This window comes from Morone saxatilis, unplaced genomic scaffold (genome assembly GCF_004916995.1).
Source record: "Morone saxatilis isolate NCDOM2014 unplaced genomic scaffold, NCSU_SB_2.0 Contig9, whole genome shotgun sequence".
NCBI lineage: Eukaryota > Metazoa > Chordata > Actinopteri > Moronidae > Morone > Morone saxatilis.
The window spans coordinates 16853560-16871508 of record NW_023340268.1 but is presented as its reverse complement, the minus strand read 5'-3'; the positions used below and the strand labels follow the sequence as shown (position 1 = coordinate 16871508).

Below are 17949 nucleotides of genomic sequence, written 5' to 3'. Positions count from 1 at the left end.
TGCAAATATCTATACGTCTCCTATCCAGAGGTTCCTACCAGACACACAGATGCGTATTCAAACTCAGCATCAGTGGTGGTATGTGTATACTGTATAATTATGTATACTGTAGGTTTCATGGTATGTGTGCCCAGCTAAAATGGGAACATATACCTCTCGCCAGAGCAGAACACGCTCTGCAAATAAAGACCTCAGTAAGAGAGTTTGACCCAGGCAGCAAGCAGACAACCTCCGACTAGCCACATGAGTAAAGACTACCACACAGGACGGATCTTGTGTGTATGCTCCTATTGAGCAGCAAGGCTATATGCGTGCCCGTATTAAAAGATGGCCGCTTTGAAGAGTCTACATCGATGGTCAGTACAGAGGAAGGTGGTCACTTTGAGTTGGCAAACTAACTAAATAAATAAGTTAATACATTAATACATTTGACAAGAATATTATCAGCTGATTTAAGAAAGAGAACAAGATTGAGAGGAAAAACTGCAAAATATATATATTTGGATATGAAGAATGATCTCAATCAACAAATATTGATGCACAGGACCATAATCAAAATTTTAATAATACCGAGGTAATCATTTCTATTTATTTATTTAATTAACCATTGACTTATGATTTCTACAGGTCTTCTTTCATAACATGCTGTTTCAACTTTACTGCCATTAATGAAATTCTGGATGCTGAATCCATTTTTCCTTTTGTGGTCTAAAAGTAGTCATATTTAAATGAGCCTAAGACACACAATACACCCACAACTTGTAAACTTACAAGGACATGACCTCAACTTCTGCCCAGACATTATAGGCACACTGCAGCAGTGTGTTTGTTCGTAGATATGCATCATGTGACAGTTTCATTGGAGGCTAGTTTTTATTTTACAACGTAGATGTTGATAAAACTCAATATGTTTTTACACAGAAGTTCTCCTGAATGTATTCAGTGAGGGTTGGAGGTCTTATCTCTTCATAGTGGCAGCTGTAGCCTGATGATATAGGATATAAGAGCCTGAATGACCCGCCTTCAGAGGGGCGGGGTCAAACATGGGGTGAATGGCACGTTTGAAAAGGGGGCGGGGAGCTCTAAAAATTACTACATCCACCCTTTCTGCCACGGCATCTTCTCAGTGTTCAAACAGATTGTAGACCTCGACGATACGAATTGGACGCGTTTTCTTTTCAAACCTTATCGGAAGATTGATATTTTTTTCTACATTTGTTCTATCAAGTCCAACCAAGAGAACAGCTGTTCTGCTATGGCAAAAGGAGAGGGAGGTGAACAATACTCCAACGCCAGTTTATTGAATAAACCGGTCAGCTCGGATGGAATCACGCTCGCCAGGAAGGTGAGTTCATCCATTGATTCAAAATGATGGTTTGGTTTCTTCTGAATCACGTCTCACACAAGACGAGGGGGGAAAAAAGCCTTGTTTCGACAGGAGTTTGTGTTGAAACACTTGAATAAACGGAGCACACCGGTACATTTACATTTTCACACAGTGAGTAATGAACGGTGGCTGGGCGCGCGCCACTCATTGTGATAATTCATCACCAGAGTTAATCGATATTTCCTTCATTAGTGACTCAGGAATTATTAGAGGAATCAAATAATTTATTAAAACATTTTTTTTTTTTACATTTTACATTTTTTGATTAAATTCAGTCGATAAATGAGCTCTCCTCCAGCCCTTCCTCCCCCTCTCATCCTCTGCGTCTATCAACAGATGTAACATCATATCGATTAAAAAAGATAAAACGAGGCTCCGGACGGTGTTAGACGCAGTTAAATATAGTAGGTTTAAGTCATAATTTTTGTGTGTAGAGTGTAATGATTGTGGTTGTCTGTGTACTCATTACCCCAGCCACATAGAGCTAAATTTAAATCCCGAAAATGCAAACGTTGGCTACTCTTTCTTTCTTAACGACAGCTTTTAGCTAAATCTCACGTTCCTTTTATATTGTTAGCTGTACGTTAGCTCGTCAAATTAGCCTTATGCGCATATATAAATTTCTAATTTGCATAACGGTCTTTCTAATTAATTTAAATTAAATAAATGAAAACTGCAGCCACACTGGAGATGAGTCTCTCAGAAACCTCAGGGTGTAATGTCGACTTAAAAACATGAGCTATCTGCATGCTTCATATCACTTTATTTGGGATTCAGTCGCCAAATAGATGTGCTTTAGTGCTGCGTTCAGGGACTCCCTGAAAGCCCCCTCACGTCTCAGAAAAGGTTCTCCATTTCTAGCACTTATTGACACATGTACGTCGAAATTATTACAAAACAATACGCTGGGGTGTGTGTTCTTGTTTCAGAAATATTGTGGCACAATGCTTTGAATTGTAGTAGCAAAATGGGGAGGAGAACATTTGCATCAGCATGTTAGTTCACCGGCACAGTAGTTGATGGTTATGAAACAGGAAACATAACATAACCCTTCCGATGTATTTCATGCGATTTTTCTGCCCAAAAGTCTTCTCGGTTGTTGAACAAAATCCTCACTTAATTTAGTATTTCTAGTACGTTTTGGGGCGGGGGTAATTCCTAAATTTCCTACAGCTTTGAATACAGCAGGAAGCACTCACCAAGGCGACGTGTCAGACACAGGGAGCATGGGAGACTATTAATTCATAAAAGCTTTTCCCATTTCTGTCTCCAACTGCAACATTAATCACACATCCTTATGCTATCTTTCGAGTGTTTGAAAGCCTCACCTGTTTTTAGGATGTGAATTTGACCTGAGCACGTTCTCAGTCTACAGTGGTAGCATATCATTATCATTGCTGGTGATAACAGTAGCCTTGAGACAGTAATTGGTGGCTAGTTTTACAGTCTGTGTGAACCCTTACATCAACAGACACTCTCTACTCTGCTACTGTAACTGATGGGACTTGGATGCAAATGCAAAGAGGAGTTGTTTAAGCGTTTAATTAAGTAATTTTAATTACTTAAAAGCAGTGTGGAAAGAGTCAGTGACACTAATACAGTCATACTACCACCTGTGATAGTTCCGTGACACAGTAGGTATGCAATGTCATTTTAAAAGAAGTCATTTTAGCTTTTCGTGCACACAGGTAGAACTGGTTTAGGGTGAAACCACATATAGTGAACATGGATTTAGACTCTAGACAACTCTTTCGTAACCACTCTGCATTGCTAAGTTACACTGGTTTAAGAAGTAATGTGCATCACATGGTGGGGGTCAAGTTTGATCCTTGAGACCCCTCATTCACTACCATGGAGACATGACCTAAATCTCCAGGTAGTCCCAACTGTTGTAAAGCCAGCCATTGTGTTCAGTCTGAATAATTGCTTCTGTGTTTTTGATGGTGCCGGTTTCTCATTTCATCCAGAGACAGTTTTGTCATCTAAACAAAGGCTGGGTTGGGTGTATCAACAAGACAAGGGTTGGTTCCCTCAGTTCCGCTCACAGTGATGTTTTGTGTTGTGTGATTTGGAGCTGGGGAGGGGCGGGGGGCAGTGTCCGTTTTCTTCTCATGCGTATCGGTGACACACACTTGAGGAACTCTGAAATGTGCCTGCAGCTCAAGGTCATTTTATATGAGCGGATGATGCTATCTTTTAGATTTCCTCTCAGGCTATAACAGTACACCTTACCTCATTCAACACCAGTGATGCCATTTTTTTTGACCAGCTGAAAAGAGGGCAGATTAGGCAGCACCAAATCCGACCTCTTGATTGGCCAGGGAGGAGGGTGTGCTGCGGGGGCCGGAGGGATCAGAGCATTGGTCAAACTGGCAGGCCAGTGCAGACTGCTGCCAGGGTGCTGTCACCCTGGCTTTCGGTGTGTGTGTGACACCATGGTGTTGTCATGCCCTGGCACTGATCTGCAGAGATTTGTGTTGCTATTAGAGGAGTTGTTTAGTGTCTGACTGTTGAGGAAATTATTACATCTACAGTGGAGAACATGGAGAAGAATGAGCGCTTGTTAGAAAACCAAGGGTTTCTTGTTTCCCAGTGGCTGTCCCTGACTTCTGCCAAATACGCTACATGGTGGTTAGCTTTTTGCCAGCTGAACTTTCTGCTCTTAAGACTCTGTGGCGATTAAGAATTTAGGCCACATTCCTTACGAGTCACTGAAAAACGGGTTTTTGTCTTAATCGGACTAGTGAGAAATAGGCTGAAACTTGGAGAAACGATAGGTTGAAGATTAAATTGTTCTGACAGAAATTGAGCCTGGGGGATGGAACTGTACGCTGCTGTATTGCAGTCACCCTGTTACTGACCCCTCCTGTGACTGCAAGGGCTCAAAGGTTTGCAGACAGCTGCAAATACTTTAGCACACTTCCAAAAGTAGTTATTATTGTCTACTTTTTACTTGTGTAAAATGTCCTAATCATGGTTGCACTTTTAGGGTTAATGTAGTTAATAATTTTATTTTGATTAAGTGTTTTTTTTTCTCTTCTCTTTCCTTGTTTTTTTTCCCCAGCAGGAAAGGAACAGGTTGTCAGTCTGCAACAAGTTATGCTATGCCATCGGCGGAGCACCCTACCAGATCACAGGATGCGCCCTGGGTTTTTTTCTGCAGATCTATCTACTGGACGTAGCTCAGGTGAGTTGGTTGAGATTATTTCGAAACCCCACGGTCACACCTGTCCATACATTTAGTCACTTTCATAAGACAGAGCTAAGTTTAGCCACCTTGCTGCCCTTAAAGGACCACCTTACTGGGAATGGGAACATTCTGTCCACCCACACCTGTCCACCCTGTGTCCTGCCACAGTATCTGTGGTGGCCTTTACAGTCTTGAGAACCAGGAGTTGTACATGATCATCCTGTGCCCTTGAATCACCTCTCTCATAAGTGCACACACAGGACATTGTAATCACCATAGCTCACCAACAAAGGGGGCGATTATTCCAAGAAAATGAAGAGGCGTAAAAAGTTCCTTTTTCGTTTCCCTTATTGACTCCATGATGGGGCTGCACTGTATCAAAAGGCTTACACGGACTTGTTCAGAAAAATGTTTGGGAGGGGGGGCGATGGTAGCAGGGGTGAGGAGGGGCTCGCTTTAATGGGCTTTGACAGTAATCTGATGGTTAAGGCCAAAATAGCGTGTAAGTCAACCGCTTCCCCGGGGTTTAGCTTTGTCCGGCTACCAAGATTGTTGATTATGAGTCTATTGGCTGACACAGCGTGGCGCAGATTGTACAGTCAGGAGGGGAACATTCACCCTTTCTGGCTTTCAGTCAGTCTCGTCTCCTCTGCACAGTGCTGGATGAAGAGCAGACCCGCTGAGCTGCCAAGTGGCACCTTCACTGTTTGACTTGACTCTTGCTAAGTGTTGCCTTTTGACTATTGACTTAAAACAAGCGGATAACTTAACACTACTCACCATAATGTCAAGTTTCATTTTAAATCTACACGGCTGACTGCCTCATCAAGCAGCTTACCGGTTTAACAATAGAATCATAAGCTATGTATATACAGTAGTTGCAGTCATACATACATGTACAATGCCCATAGTATTGTTTTTACGGTAGTAAAGGGATTGAATGTGGATTAAGAAATGACCCGCTGTATTGAGAATTGCGTCTTTTACTGCCACGGTTTTTCACTAATCTTTGTGTCTTCTCCTTTTGGCAGCTCGATCCCTTCTATGCCTCCATCATCCTGTTTGTGGGCCGAGCATGGGATGCCGTAACGGACCCCACAGTGGGCTTCTTGGTCTCTCGAAGCCCATGGACGCGGTTCGGACGCATGCTACCCTGGTAGGTCCAAATCCCAGCCGGAACCGGCGAGTTACAGTCTGATATTGTTGGTCTACATTTTTGAGCTTTTTAGTGGTTATTTTCTCCGGAGCACCCTTCTCCTCCATCTGTAACGTTCGTGACTCCAGACCGTTTCCATTAGCTTGTTGATAAAGCCCAGTTATGTCGTTGAAGCTCTTATCACATATTTGCTGTTGGAAATGCTTAATGGGTGGGCTGCTGTCAGCCTCTGTGAGTCAGCACTGCGAGTGTCTGTTTACCAGCCATACACTGTACATGTGTGTTTTAGGGCGGGGCTTTGTGCAGGAACTACATTTGAATTTCCCTGAATGGGGTAACTACGAGTTATAGGGCTGCATGATATGGTAAAAACATCATATTCCGATTATTTTGACAGATCGTGTGACCAGTTGTCCATTCAAGATCCCTTCCCCCTTTTTCTCTCACTCACTCACTCACACTGCTGAAAAATCTACTGAAAAATGCCTTTAGAAAACAAATCTATGGAGCTCCTGCAGGCAGTAGTCTTGCACATTTCCTTTGGCATGGCATTGACGGATATAACTCCTGCCTGCTACCGACCCTGCTTCTTTGAGCAAGCACACAAACCACTTTTCAGAAGGAATTCCCCCAGAGGATTCAGGATAATTGAATCTCTGTATGTTTGAATAGAGAGCTCAGTTTCAGCTGTTTGACATTATTATAATAATAATCCCATTTGTAAGCTGACATTGAGATATTTTTCGAATTGAACATTATTATTTACATTATTATTAGTTTGGTTTTGGTCTGACCACTGCACTTTGTGACATCTCCTCATTAAGAGCAGCAGCCTGAAGCAAAAATGATGTTAAAATGTTGCTTTGCATCTTTGTCTGCGTGTGGCAGCCAGGCTGAGGGAGTGGAAGGACTGTGACGCTGCAGGCCCTTTTCACAGAAGGGTTACTGACCCTTTTCTTTTGATTCGGCCCCTCCCCCACCACATCTCTGCATCTCAAGCTCTGAGCAACCTACACGGCTTCATCTCATATCGAGATATTTGTCGGTTCATGAATGTCGCATTCATAAACAGACCATGGCAGTTGCAGACCCCTTCTGCAACTGTCAACTGTGGGTTTAATTCACACCGTTATGTCAGAGACGGAGGGTGTTAGGTGTCAGTGTGAGCTGCTGGTTACAGAAGGGGTCTCCTGTCAACGTAGAAGATATTTTAGAGCCCCTGTCACTTCAGTAGTCGGGAACATGCAGTACCTCCATAGAGCGATCAGGCAAACAGGTGACAGAGCGGCAGAATGACACCCTGATAAGAAGAGGTAAATGTCTCAGAGGGTTGAGGCAGCTTTTGTAATGAGCACCACAGGGAGATGCAGCTTATTGACTCCCTTGCCTGCTTGATTAAAAATTTAATTGCCCTAGTTGCTTATGAAATGTGCGTACCCTGTGAAAGAAGGGGCACAACTGGGAGATGTCGTAAGGTCTCATGTGGTCCCCGTCTCAGTTTCCTGTGTTAATGTTCCCTTCAGATGGGACCTGCATAATTAATTTAGAATTAGGAAAAGGAACAGCCTTCCTGTTGAGCTGTTGGTTAGCACTTCCAGAGAATCCTTACAAAGGAAATAATTAAATGTAAGCGTCATGGAACATCACTTTAATTGACGCCACGTCACACGCTCTTGCAAACACCAAACCAATCAGAGAGCGTTGTTGTCAAATTGCTGACTTTCTTGCTAGATTTACGGACTTTTTAGAAACTCTTAGTGACTAGCAACAAAATAAGCAACTTATTCAGACCATAAGGAAAAAGGAGAGACAATACATGGCTCTTCTGCCACCAGCACCGGGGTCCCTCCCTCTCCTCTTGCATCATGTGCAGGCGGTCAGTGGGTGTGGCATGCGAGGCACCTTTGACCTCCGGGTCTCTGGATTAGGGTGTTAGCCCATATGTAAATAGTTTGAGCTTCTAAATATTGAAATAGTTTGTTTGATCTTCTCCCTCCCTTGTGGATTTTTTACATTTTCACTTCAAATATATAATGTCACTGTAGTGCGTTTGTGATTATTTAGCTGAACAATAATAATGTTCAAAGTGTGTATGTAAATTTCCATCGGCAGGAAGGACATATGGGTTTGCAGTGCAGTTTGCGGTGATGCATTTATTGATCAAACAGGAATAAACAAGAAACAGTAACTCAACCAATGAATAAAAGAATGAAGAAAACAATGAAAAATATATAGTGGTAATAATTTGTTCTGAAAGTAAAGATGATTTTTAAACAAATGCTCACCCATCAGAAAATATGAAATACTAGTTGCAACATGAGGCAATTTTTACCAACAATTATTCCAGAGTAGCCACTTTGAACATTATTTTTAGATTTTCTACATGTTAGCAATGTCATAGATATCCAGCTTGAATCAATTTTTAATAAAAAAAAATTGCATACATATTTATTTTTTTTTGCATGTATACTGCATACAATGTGAGACTATTATATCATTATTGTATTGTTCAACCATCATCAAGATGCTGATGTTTGAATCTCAAAAAGTGGGTCATGCGTGGCGCTGCTTGTGCACAGAGAGATGTATCTCGTCCGTTTGTCAGAGGTAGGGCGTGGATGGCATGATTGTTGGAGGAAGAAAGGACGGAGGAATGATTGGCATGATGAGTCACATTACGGCCAGTTCAGTGACGAACCGAGTAAAACAAGAGCGGAGTGCCGGAGAGCGGGGAGGAAACGGCAGAGAGGCAGCTCCATCTTACAAACTGTGTTTGGGAAGTGGGGGAGGGGAGAGTGTGTCAGGGTAGCTTCTCATTGGGCCAGCCCACAACACACCACATACATGAGCCAATGGCACATCAGCTCTCAGCTGTAAAGGCCCCGTAGAATTTTTAAAGACTGACTGAGGAATCTGGGAGGTTACTACAGTTCAAGTTGTGGCACGGGGGTAGAATGAGTTGTACTGTTGCTGCAGGGATACAGGAGTGGTCACAAGTGACAGACTACAGGTTTCCTACTATTCCTTAAACATGCATTTATATTACTTTCTTTGGACACTGACAGTTACGTTTGTATTACTACTGCGACACATACTGACTGCCTGTCTAGCTTAATACGACTTTCAAACTGAGTCTGTGCTAAAGATTAAGATGATATCAATATGATATCAACCGCTCAAAACCAGAATCTTGGCTTGGTTTTCAAGTCTTAATTACAGCTGTTTACCCACCCAGCCCCAATGAATAAAAAAATCACATATTGCTGTCATATTGTCACAAACTGCCTATAAAACTGGTTCTCACAGTTGATGCAGCAGGTTGAAAGCTGTCACCTGCCAAATGAACTTGCTGAGATAAAATCACCTCCCTAGTCAGCATTTCTATTTCAGAGCACATTTAAATGTGGTTCCAGGAGGGGCATCTGGCCAGTACTTACATGGCCTTCTGTGTCTCTGCAGTTCTGCAAGCACAGTGCAATAGTTGGCGTAGACTTGCAACCTGTTTTTAAAGCAGAAGTTTTCCCTGACTGATGGAAGTCAAATTAAGTAGCGTGCTCAGTTTGGTAGGTGTCTCATTTGGCACAGAGGAAATAGGCTTGCATTGCAAATGCATTCCTGTGTGTAATCATATCTCTTGATAAAACACCTGCTTTAACTTGCACACCACTCCTGCACTCCCACACTGACTCTGTGTGCGGTCACACAGAGTCATGCAGGGGAGGGAGAATACCGAATGCCACTCCTCCTTTTCACCTCACATTTTCTCTCTGTAAAGCATGTACTGTTTATCTGGCTGTAAATGAGCTTAAGTTAATCGGTGGTGAGTCTGTAGTGAAGCTCTTAAGTTGCCGATCACTTTGATTTGATAATGGTCACATGCCAAGAAGAGAAGTTGCGCCATTCATGACCACCGCATGCTGTTGCTTGTGGTCTGTTGCGTTTATGACGCCATATCCTGTAAAGATGAATCACCTGATGTAAATGTAATTAACTGTTCCCGTAGAGAATAGACGGACAAGCAGGATGCCCGGGCTGCTTCCTGTTCCAGAGAGATGTGGTTGTTCTCTCAAACTCATATCTGATTGGACAGAGTCTATCAGGTCATAGGAAGAAGGAAGTGATGAGTGGAATTCGGTGGCAGCATTTTTTCCTTTTTGTCCTGCTAAAATGACCTCATGTTACAGGATGATTTAGACCTAGGAGAAGGAGGAGGAGTACAGATGTATTTACAAAACTAAAATGACACGTTCTTATTCATCTTTTCTGAAACTCACACACACGTTTACCTCATTGAGGCATTTTTATTTGACAGAAGGTGTTAAATGAGTCATTTGTACAGGAAAAGACATGTTTGGCAAGATTCACCAGTTTTATCCTCACATAACCACCAGCCATACTTGAAGGCCAACCTGTTTCATGCATTGTGAACACGAGGAACACTGTGTCTCTATTAATGATAATCAGTGTGGAGAAAAGTTGGCACAAGTTGAATGCAAACCACACTCAAATGGCCAAAATGTGTTATGTAATGAGTGGCCCCTCACTTCATTAAGACTGGTAGTTGTTTACTGTTTTTCACGCTCGAGTAGGATCACGTTTTCATCCACTGATGTTGTTGTTTTTTGTCTTTTCTCGTCCCTCTCCCCCCCCTCCGCTCCTTTGTCCATCTGAAGGATCCTAATCTCGACCCCTCTGGCTGTGCTTGCCTATTTCCTCATATGGTACGTTCCTCCCTTTGAGGACGGCAAAGTCCTCTGGTACCTTTTCTTCTACTGCATCTTCCAGACCCTTCAGACTGTGAGTACCACGATACTACACACACACACACACACACACACACCCTCCATGTGACTACTCTGACGATTCGTGTGTAATACAGTTCATGGAAATGTTTAGTTTTCCAATTAGATTTTTTTACCAGGGTGTTTATTTCCACACCCTAATTGTGATTCATGTTTTGTTTTCAAATCCTTCAATAGCACAATAATCTAAAATAATTCACTCAAAGGGATAGCTGGCAAAATGCCTATTTGTTTTCTCACAAAGAATAAAATCATATTGATCAAAGAAGATTGATATCAGTCTCTGCGAGTTGTAACTTGCTTGACAAAATTTAAGAGCTGTATTCATTCTCACCAATGCTGCTCTTTTTCTTTGCAAATCAGTGCTTCCATGTGCCGTACTCTGCCCTCACCATGTTCATCAGCTCAGAGCAGAAAGAAAGAGACTCAGCCACTGCATACAGTGAGTATCATAGTTAGCATGTACAGTTAATATTTTGAAAATGAATCTCCTGACAGAAAACAAGTCCAGTGTGTCTCCTCCTCAATGACTAAACGCCTCTTGTGTTTGCCTCCAACCAGGGATGACGGTGGAGGTTCTGGGCACCGTTGTCGGTACAGCTATCCAGGGACAGATCGTGGGTATGGCAAACGCTCCCTGTCTCCCAGGACCCGGTGACCTTGTGGCAGACCTGAGCAACTCCTCAAACTCTGTCGGACTCAATACTTCCGAGCCAGTCATTTCCCTGGAGCACACGGTAAACAAAGGATTAATAAGGAATAATAACTTTACTGGTCAAAGGGCTAGAACTGATGAGTGAGTGCTTAAATAGAATCTGTGAAACAGTGCTAACTGTCATTTTCCTCTTTTGATCTTCCTTACAGAAAGTGGCCTACATGATTGCTTCTGGTGTCATCTGCTTAATCTATTTCCTCTGCGCAATTGTGGTTTTCTTCGGTGTGAGAGAACAGAAAGGTAAGGCATCAGTCTCTCAATGAAACAGCTTCTGTTCTTCACTTTAGAAACCATTATCCAATCTGTAAATTGCCTCAATTTGACTTTCATTCAAAGCCAAAATAAAGGGGAAAACTAAGTAGGTGAATCAGAGATTCATCTTTTGCTTTTCACATTGTTGATTCTTGACTTTGAAATTGCATTATATAGGACAATCAACTTTTTGCTGTAAACTTTTAACCATTAAATCAAACCTTTTGTGTGTGAATCTTTCGTTAATCAAGCTTAGGTTTGTTCAATTCTGTTACTATTAAAAACCCTGAAAGGTTGCTCTAGTTTAACATCCTGATTGGACTCGCATAATGTGACACATGCACAGTTAAAGCTGTATGCTGTAGTATGACTGTGGGCTGTGAGAGCACGCAGGCTTTGGGTTAAATGAGAAACCTTGTGACCAGCAACAGGACTAATAGAAATTCAGTAAAGGAAGAGGCTGAAAGGCAGCTCATGTAAAATAAAAAAAATAAAAAAACATGGCAGTAGGAAGAGTTGAATAATGTATTCAAGTGGATGTCATTTTTTAACATCTTTGTTCATTCTTTCCTACTGTTCCTCTTTTCAGAGTCTTGTCGCCCCAGGTCAGAGCCCATGGGTTTCTTCCAGGGGATTAAGCTGGTGATGGGGCATGGACCGTACGCCAAACTGGTCATGGTCTTCCTCTTTACCTCGCTGGCTTTCATGGTGTGTATAGAGACACACACACACACACATATTTTTACCATGGGCTTGATTAGTGTACCTACAGTATGTCAGTCTCACCTAGCTCTCTGTGTCTACCCACTGTTTGTGTTTCAGTGACTGATTTCAGCCAGCTCGTCTCATGTTAAATGTTGGGAGTCTCACCCGGGTTTGAGCTCCCAGCCTGAGTGTACTTGGCGCCCGCAGCGTTGGCCCTGAGGCGTGTGTATTTGTGTGTTTTAGGCAGTAAATTTGACTGCGCGAGTCTCTCTGCTTTCGTCCCGCAGCTCCTGGAGGGAAACTTTGCCCTTTTCTGCAGCTCCACACTGGGCTTCAGAAACGACTTCCAGAATATCCTGCTGGTCATCATGGTGAGTACACATTTTCAGACATATAGGTGCACTGTTCCCATAGCAATGACTGCATTTCCCTCTGCGTACGAAAACCTTGAGCAGCCCGTTTGTGTGGAATAAGTTAAGCCTTTAGCTCCAGAGTGCAGACAAAAGCTTCCCTCCCAGGGCGGACACATAAATTGTCTTCAGTTACAAGGCTGCTCTGTTCTTGGTTAGAAAGCAGTGTCTCCTGGCCGCACATTTCCATGATGCGTGTCCACTCTGCCTGAATGCCATCCCATTCCCACAGACAGGGAAGGAGCCACCTTTTCATTATTCTTTCGTTTATCTCTCTTGAGCCCTCTTGGAAAATAGAGTTCCTCGTATCAATGAATCACCTCAAACCTGACTGGTATTAAACCCAATTAATCCATAGATGTGCCTTGTGTAGCACGCACAGCAGAACTGTACGGGGTGAGAAAGTACAGGTTAGTGAGGTTGAAAAGATTACATGCTTTGATCCTTTACTTTATGGAAAGGATTATGGAGCCAAGGCAGTAACCTCTTTGTTAAAGTGGTGGTATATGGTGAAATTACCTTTTTTTTTTTTTTTTTTTAGAGGCTTCAAAAGTGTGAGCTGTCACAGGAACTGCTCCTTATGAAGTTACCCATAATCGGCACTAATCCTCACCTTAAGTAATTTGATGAAATGTCCGACTAATCCTGGAAGCTCAGATCTTATTAGAACAGAGATAAGTTAAACAAGTCAGGCTACCAGGCATTATATAAGGAGGCATATATAACTCAGACTGGTTGTCTGTTAATGGATTGAAACGGTCAAAATCAAATGTAATGAAACGCTGTGTGAGTGTTTAAATGATTGCAACAAACAAAAGAGACTTCTTTTTGCATCCTTTTTTGCTAATGTGAGGCACGTTGCAGTAGGTAGGTGCTGTATGGGACGTTGTTCTCTCACTTTACACCGCAAATTAACTCAATTTCAAGGGCTGGATGGTGTTTCTGTCAGAGGAGTAGCCATGTGGTGCTACTCCGTTTCATTTGGCAGGAAAACACTGAGGTCAGCTGTGTAGAATGTGCTTTATGGCGTCTGTTTAAAGATAAAGCCATATTAATTGATAATTATGTTTCATTTCTGTGGATTGTGCCTATAAGGCTCATAGGGCAGAGGTTGGAAGCTGTGCAAGCAGTGGCAGAGACTGCTGATGTGGCACAAAATGAAAGTAATGCAAATCAAATAATCTTATTTACTCAGTGTGAAACCACATTAAACAGAGTGTGAAGCCCCAGAACAATTCATCATACGACAACATGACAGAACAGGATGTGTGGGTGGTTTCAACCATATCATGAGAAAAGGTGGGAAAATACTGTTGCACCATTGCTTTGTGTTATCTTTACCTTAGTCAAACACGCAGGGGTCAGAGGCCTAACTGATCCGAGCGAGCCCTCCGCCCCCCTGCAGAGTCATAGGATGACCCCTGTGGAAGTCTGCATCACATTTGAGCTCAAATTTGTTTTGGGAAGATCCCTAGAAACCATATTGTCTTCCATAGTCGCTGTGGTGTTTGGCAGATACGAGAGGTCAAATGCGTGTCCTTCAGCATCAGCACACGCGTGTTGTCACACCCGAATAGAGGTTGAAACATTTCGAGAATGTTGTGGATCTTTCCTGTTATGTAGCATTAGAGGGTCCTTCTGCAAAATCAGGATAACCTGTAAAAAAGGGGCCTTCTGTGGAATTTACGGGAACTTTTGTGAGTTTTGTCAGTGTTTGTGTATGTCAAAACGAAACCAGACAGCTGGTTAACCAGACTTTGAATGTTTTTCCTCCTCAGCTCTCTGCTACTCTGGCTATCCCCTTCTGGCAGTGGTTCCTGACTCGCTTTGGGAAAAAGACTGCAGTTTACGTTGGCACCTTGGTAAGGCCCAGAATTACATCCAAACACCACTTCTAAGTCTTAAGAAGCCTGTAAGACTGACAGGCATTGGTATGAGTTGTAGGAAAACTGCTCTAGTGTCATTAGGAGACTTGTTTAGGTAAAGTAAATGTGTGAATGACAGCTAATCTAGTGTGCTTTAGTGGTCTAATGTGCTTCTGTTCCTTCCAGTCTGTGGTTCCATTCATGATCCTGGTGGTGTGTTTTAAGAGTAACCTGATTGTCACCTACATTGTATCCTTCGCTGCCGGAGTCGGACTGGCTACAGCCTTCCTTCTGCCCTGGTAAGACCCCTGCTGACTCCTCTTTTTTTTTTTCTTTTCTTATCAGGCATACACACATACGTAACCAATCATGACTCTAACTTTTTGTGTTTTTCAGGTCTATGCTGCCCGACGTTGTTGACGATTTCCAAGTACAGAACCCGGACTCCACCGGCCACGAAGCTCTCTTCTATTCCTTCTACGTCTTCTTCACCAAGTTTGCCTCTGGCGTCTCCCTTGGCATTTCCACTCTCAGTTTAGAGTGAGTATTCACTTAATCAAACACACACACACACACACACACACACACATAACCTACATTGTAAGTCATTCAAACCGTTTTGGTGGTGTTTCATTCAGCTTCTGTCCAATGCGCAGTGACACAATAGAAGTCTAAATGAGGCTAAGCCAAATCTCCCAGTCGACAAATCCCACATCAAAGCACGGAATTCCTTTTGCTTTCATTAGATTAAGTACAGTAAGGCTGTAGTGTAGCCTCACATGACTGACTTTACAGAGTGTTGGCCTTTTGATCAGCGATTTGGTGCCTTCACATCAAGATCTTGGTTAGTTTCCATAGTTGGTGTGTGATGTGTACATATAAAACCAATGCTCTGCAATCAGTAAAGATGAGAAGTACTCCTGTTTTCAGTTTTAAAATGTATGTTTCTTTATTTTCAGTTTTGCAGGTTACATCAGTAGAGGCTGCACTCAACCCGAAGCAGTGGGTTTAACCTTAAAACTGCTGGTTTCCGCCGCCCCCGTAGCTCTGATCATAATTGGCCTGACAATACTGTACTCGTATCCAATCGACGAGGAGAGGAGGCAAGGCAACCGCAAACTGCTTCAGGAACTGAGGTAAGGCGTGTGGATTGAAATGTTTTACTCTTTGGTTTGCGTGTCAGTGAAGCAAAACTCCAACTGAAGACACTTTATTTTCTCTCGCAGGGACAACGAGGCAGATTCAGAAACTGACTCGACAGAACTGGCCAACATTGTCTAGCACATTTTTAGAGACCCACCGACCAATCGGTTGATCCACTGGTATTTTGCACTGGGCGGGACCAACGGACGTGGGCCTGTCGGATCATACAGACACTGCCTTGTCCAATCACACTGCTGCTGTTCCACGTCTACGAAACTTGACGACAAAACACTCTCCCGGCATGAAATCTTTTTCATCATCTCCTCTTTTGTTCAGTCAGATCTCAAAAGCCTTACTTTTTGTATAACATACAACTAATTTTGAGTACTGTGCAGAAAGAAGAAAAAAAAACAAAAAAAAAGACGGTTTCAGTTGAAATTGCACAACACCATGAAATTTGGTGGGAGCATGTTTTGTCAGTGCTGCCATTATTGGTGCTACTCCCTGGAGCTGACCAGTTTTCATCCTTGTACATGACACATCAAACATTAATGACCTTGAGCACTGCGCCAAAAACAACTCTGTAGTTCTGAGATGTGAACATTGTGAGAAACTTGAACAAACAGCCTTAATTTCAGCCCTGTTTTGGGTTTAAAATGTCAAAACTGACAAACTGACACTTGTGTCAGTCACCTGCTCTTGTGTCATTGACTTGGTGTGTTTTTTTTGTTTTGTTTTTGAACATGTTTAAATTGTTGTTTGTAATTTTTACAAATAATCCTCATAGTTTACTTAAGCCAGTCAGCCAGTTTGTTTGAGTGAGTTTCCATCTCATTCCCACCCCACTTCTTTTTTTATTTTAAATAAGCCGTAATAATGTGATATTGGAACTGGTGTACAGTGACAGCTGTGCTCTGAAGGGCTCCTTTTAGTTCTCCACCATAGTACTGAAACCACTACAGTAGTAAAAGCAGTTAGTTTGCACACATAACTGCAATGTTTATTCCATCAAGTGCATTACTCTCATTATGTTATTTATAGGACACCTACTGAAGACGGGAAATGCTTCTTTCCTCTAAATGCTTTAATTTCCTTAACACTGAGAGTAACGGGAGCTACAGCCTGTACTAGTTTAGTGATATCATTATTTAAATATTTATTAGTTTTAATTTTACTGTTTTTGAATTAATATTTGCTGGGAAACCGTGCTTCTTGCAGTATTTAAATCTATTTATGGCCTGTGTGGGTCCAACTGAATTAGAAGTTTCACAATGAGGACAATGGGGATGGGAGTCAAATTTTAAAACATTCACACGGCTTTTAATGTATGTTGCCATCTCTACTGTCTTCGCTCCATAGGCATTCAAAAAGGGAAGCACATAATTGTGAAAAGAAGAGTTTTTGAATGTTATTTTTTTGTGTGTGTGTTCATTGAAAGAACAGCCAGGATGATATGCAACATCATCTCAATCCTTGTCATGAAAATGTGGATTGCCATATTTCATATCTGTTGATATGGAAATGTGTACATACAGTGTCATATGTTATACATACTGTTACATCTTCGACATGTTGTTTCTGACAACTGGATTGCCGATGTGAAAATGTTTAATTCACTTTATTTTTTTTCCTCCCCAGAGGTTCCTTACATACTGTATATGCCAATATTGTGCCATTTTCACTCACTACGCATGTAATAATTGTACATCCTGTATATCTCATCCTGTTTTATTTTGTCAGTGTTTTGCCTTTTATGGATCTGTCAGTGATCTTCTCTCGTGACTCTTGAGGCTGTAGCCAAATGTGTGAGCTTTAATCCCACAGGGACACACAGAAGCCTTGTGTACATGCCTCCTGTGCATATGTATATATTGTATGTAAACCTGTAAATATCTTTGATATTTGTGGCTGCAAGTGAAATGAACTTCTGTACACTGTACTGTAGTTATTTAAGAAAATGTTGAGATTGAAAAAGATATTGTTAATAAACACTAACAGATAAGTGTACTGTGAATGAGTTGTCAGCATTTTCACTTTTCATTTTACACAGGTATGACACAAGCTTCAGCCAATTTAAACAAGAACAAATATGGAAGAGTTGTTTATGTACACACATGCATCATGTGGATAATTAGCCATAATCCACACAAGAGAGAATGATATTTTAGTAGCTTCTTCTATACCAATAACAATGGCGATTAAATGAGGTGATTCAAGGACAACATTAAAGTAAAATTGAGTTTACAGCAGGTCATTTACACATTGAGCATTATTCATGGTAAACAACTGCCACCTAGTGTCCCAACATTGGTATGACACATTGA

The 17949-nt window shown here is 42.0% G+C and overlaps 1 protein-coding gene across 2 annotated transcripts; it reads left to right on the top strand.

Annotated features, from left to right (window-relative positions):
* The first annotated feature begins 1106 nt into the window (after positions 1-1106).
* On the top strand, positions 1107-17639 carry mfsd2ab (major facilitator superfamily domain containing 2ab). Of its 2 annotated transcripts, none has more exons than XM_035681255.1 (14): positions 1107-1345; positions 4455-4574; positions 5609-5733; positions 10407-10530; positions 10899-10977; positions 11097-11272; positions 11400-11490; positions 12092-12210; positions 12495-12578; positions 14396-14479; positions 14669-14781; positions 14879-15022; positions 15442-15618; positions 15709-17639. In XM_035681255.1, exons 1-14 carry the CDS (start codon positions 1256-1258, stop codon positions 15761-15763), a joined length of 1581 nt encoding a protein of 526 aa, XP_035537148.1. In that variant the 5' UTR covers positions 1107-1255; the 3' UTR covers positions 15764-17639. The 2 variants fall into 2 exon arrangements, with proteins under 2 accessions (XP_035537148.1, XP_035537147.1); XM_035681254.1 differs by having other exon boundaries at positions 4452-4574.
* The last annotated feature ends 310 nt before the right edge of the window (positions 17640-17949 follow it).

Bases quoted from the DNA above. Each gene is read 5' to 3' on its own strand.
- mfsd2ab (XM_035681254.1), top strand. From the start codon at position 1,256: ATGGCAAAAGGAGAGGGAGGTGAACAATACTCCAACGCCAGTTTATTG. The intron at 11,491-12,091 runs GTAAGGCATCAG...TCCTCTTTTCAG, and splicing joins CGGTGTGAGAGAACAGAAAG to AGTCTTGTCGCCCCAGGTCA. The intron at 12,211-12,494 runs GTGTGTATAGAG...TTCGTCCCGCAG, and splicing joins TTACCTCGCTGGCTTTCATG to CTCCTGGAGGGAAACTTTGC.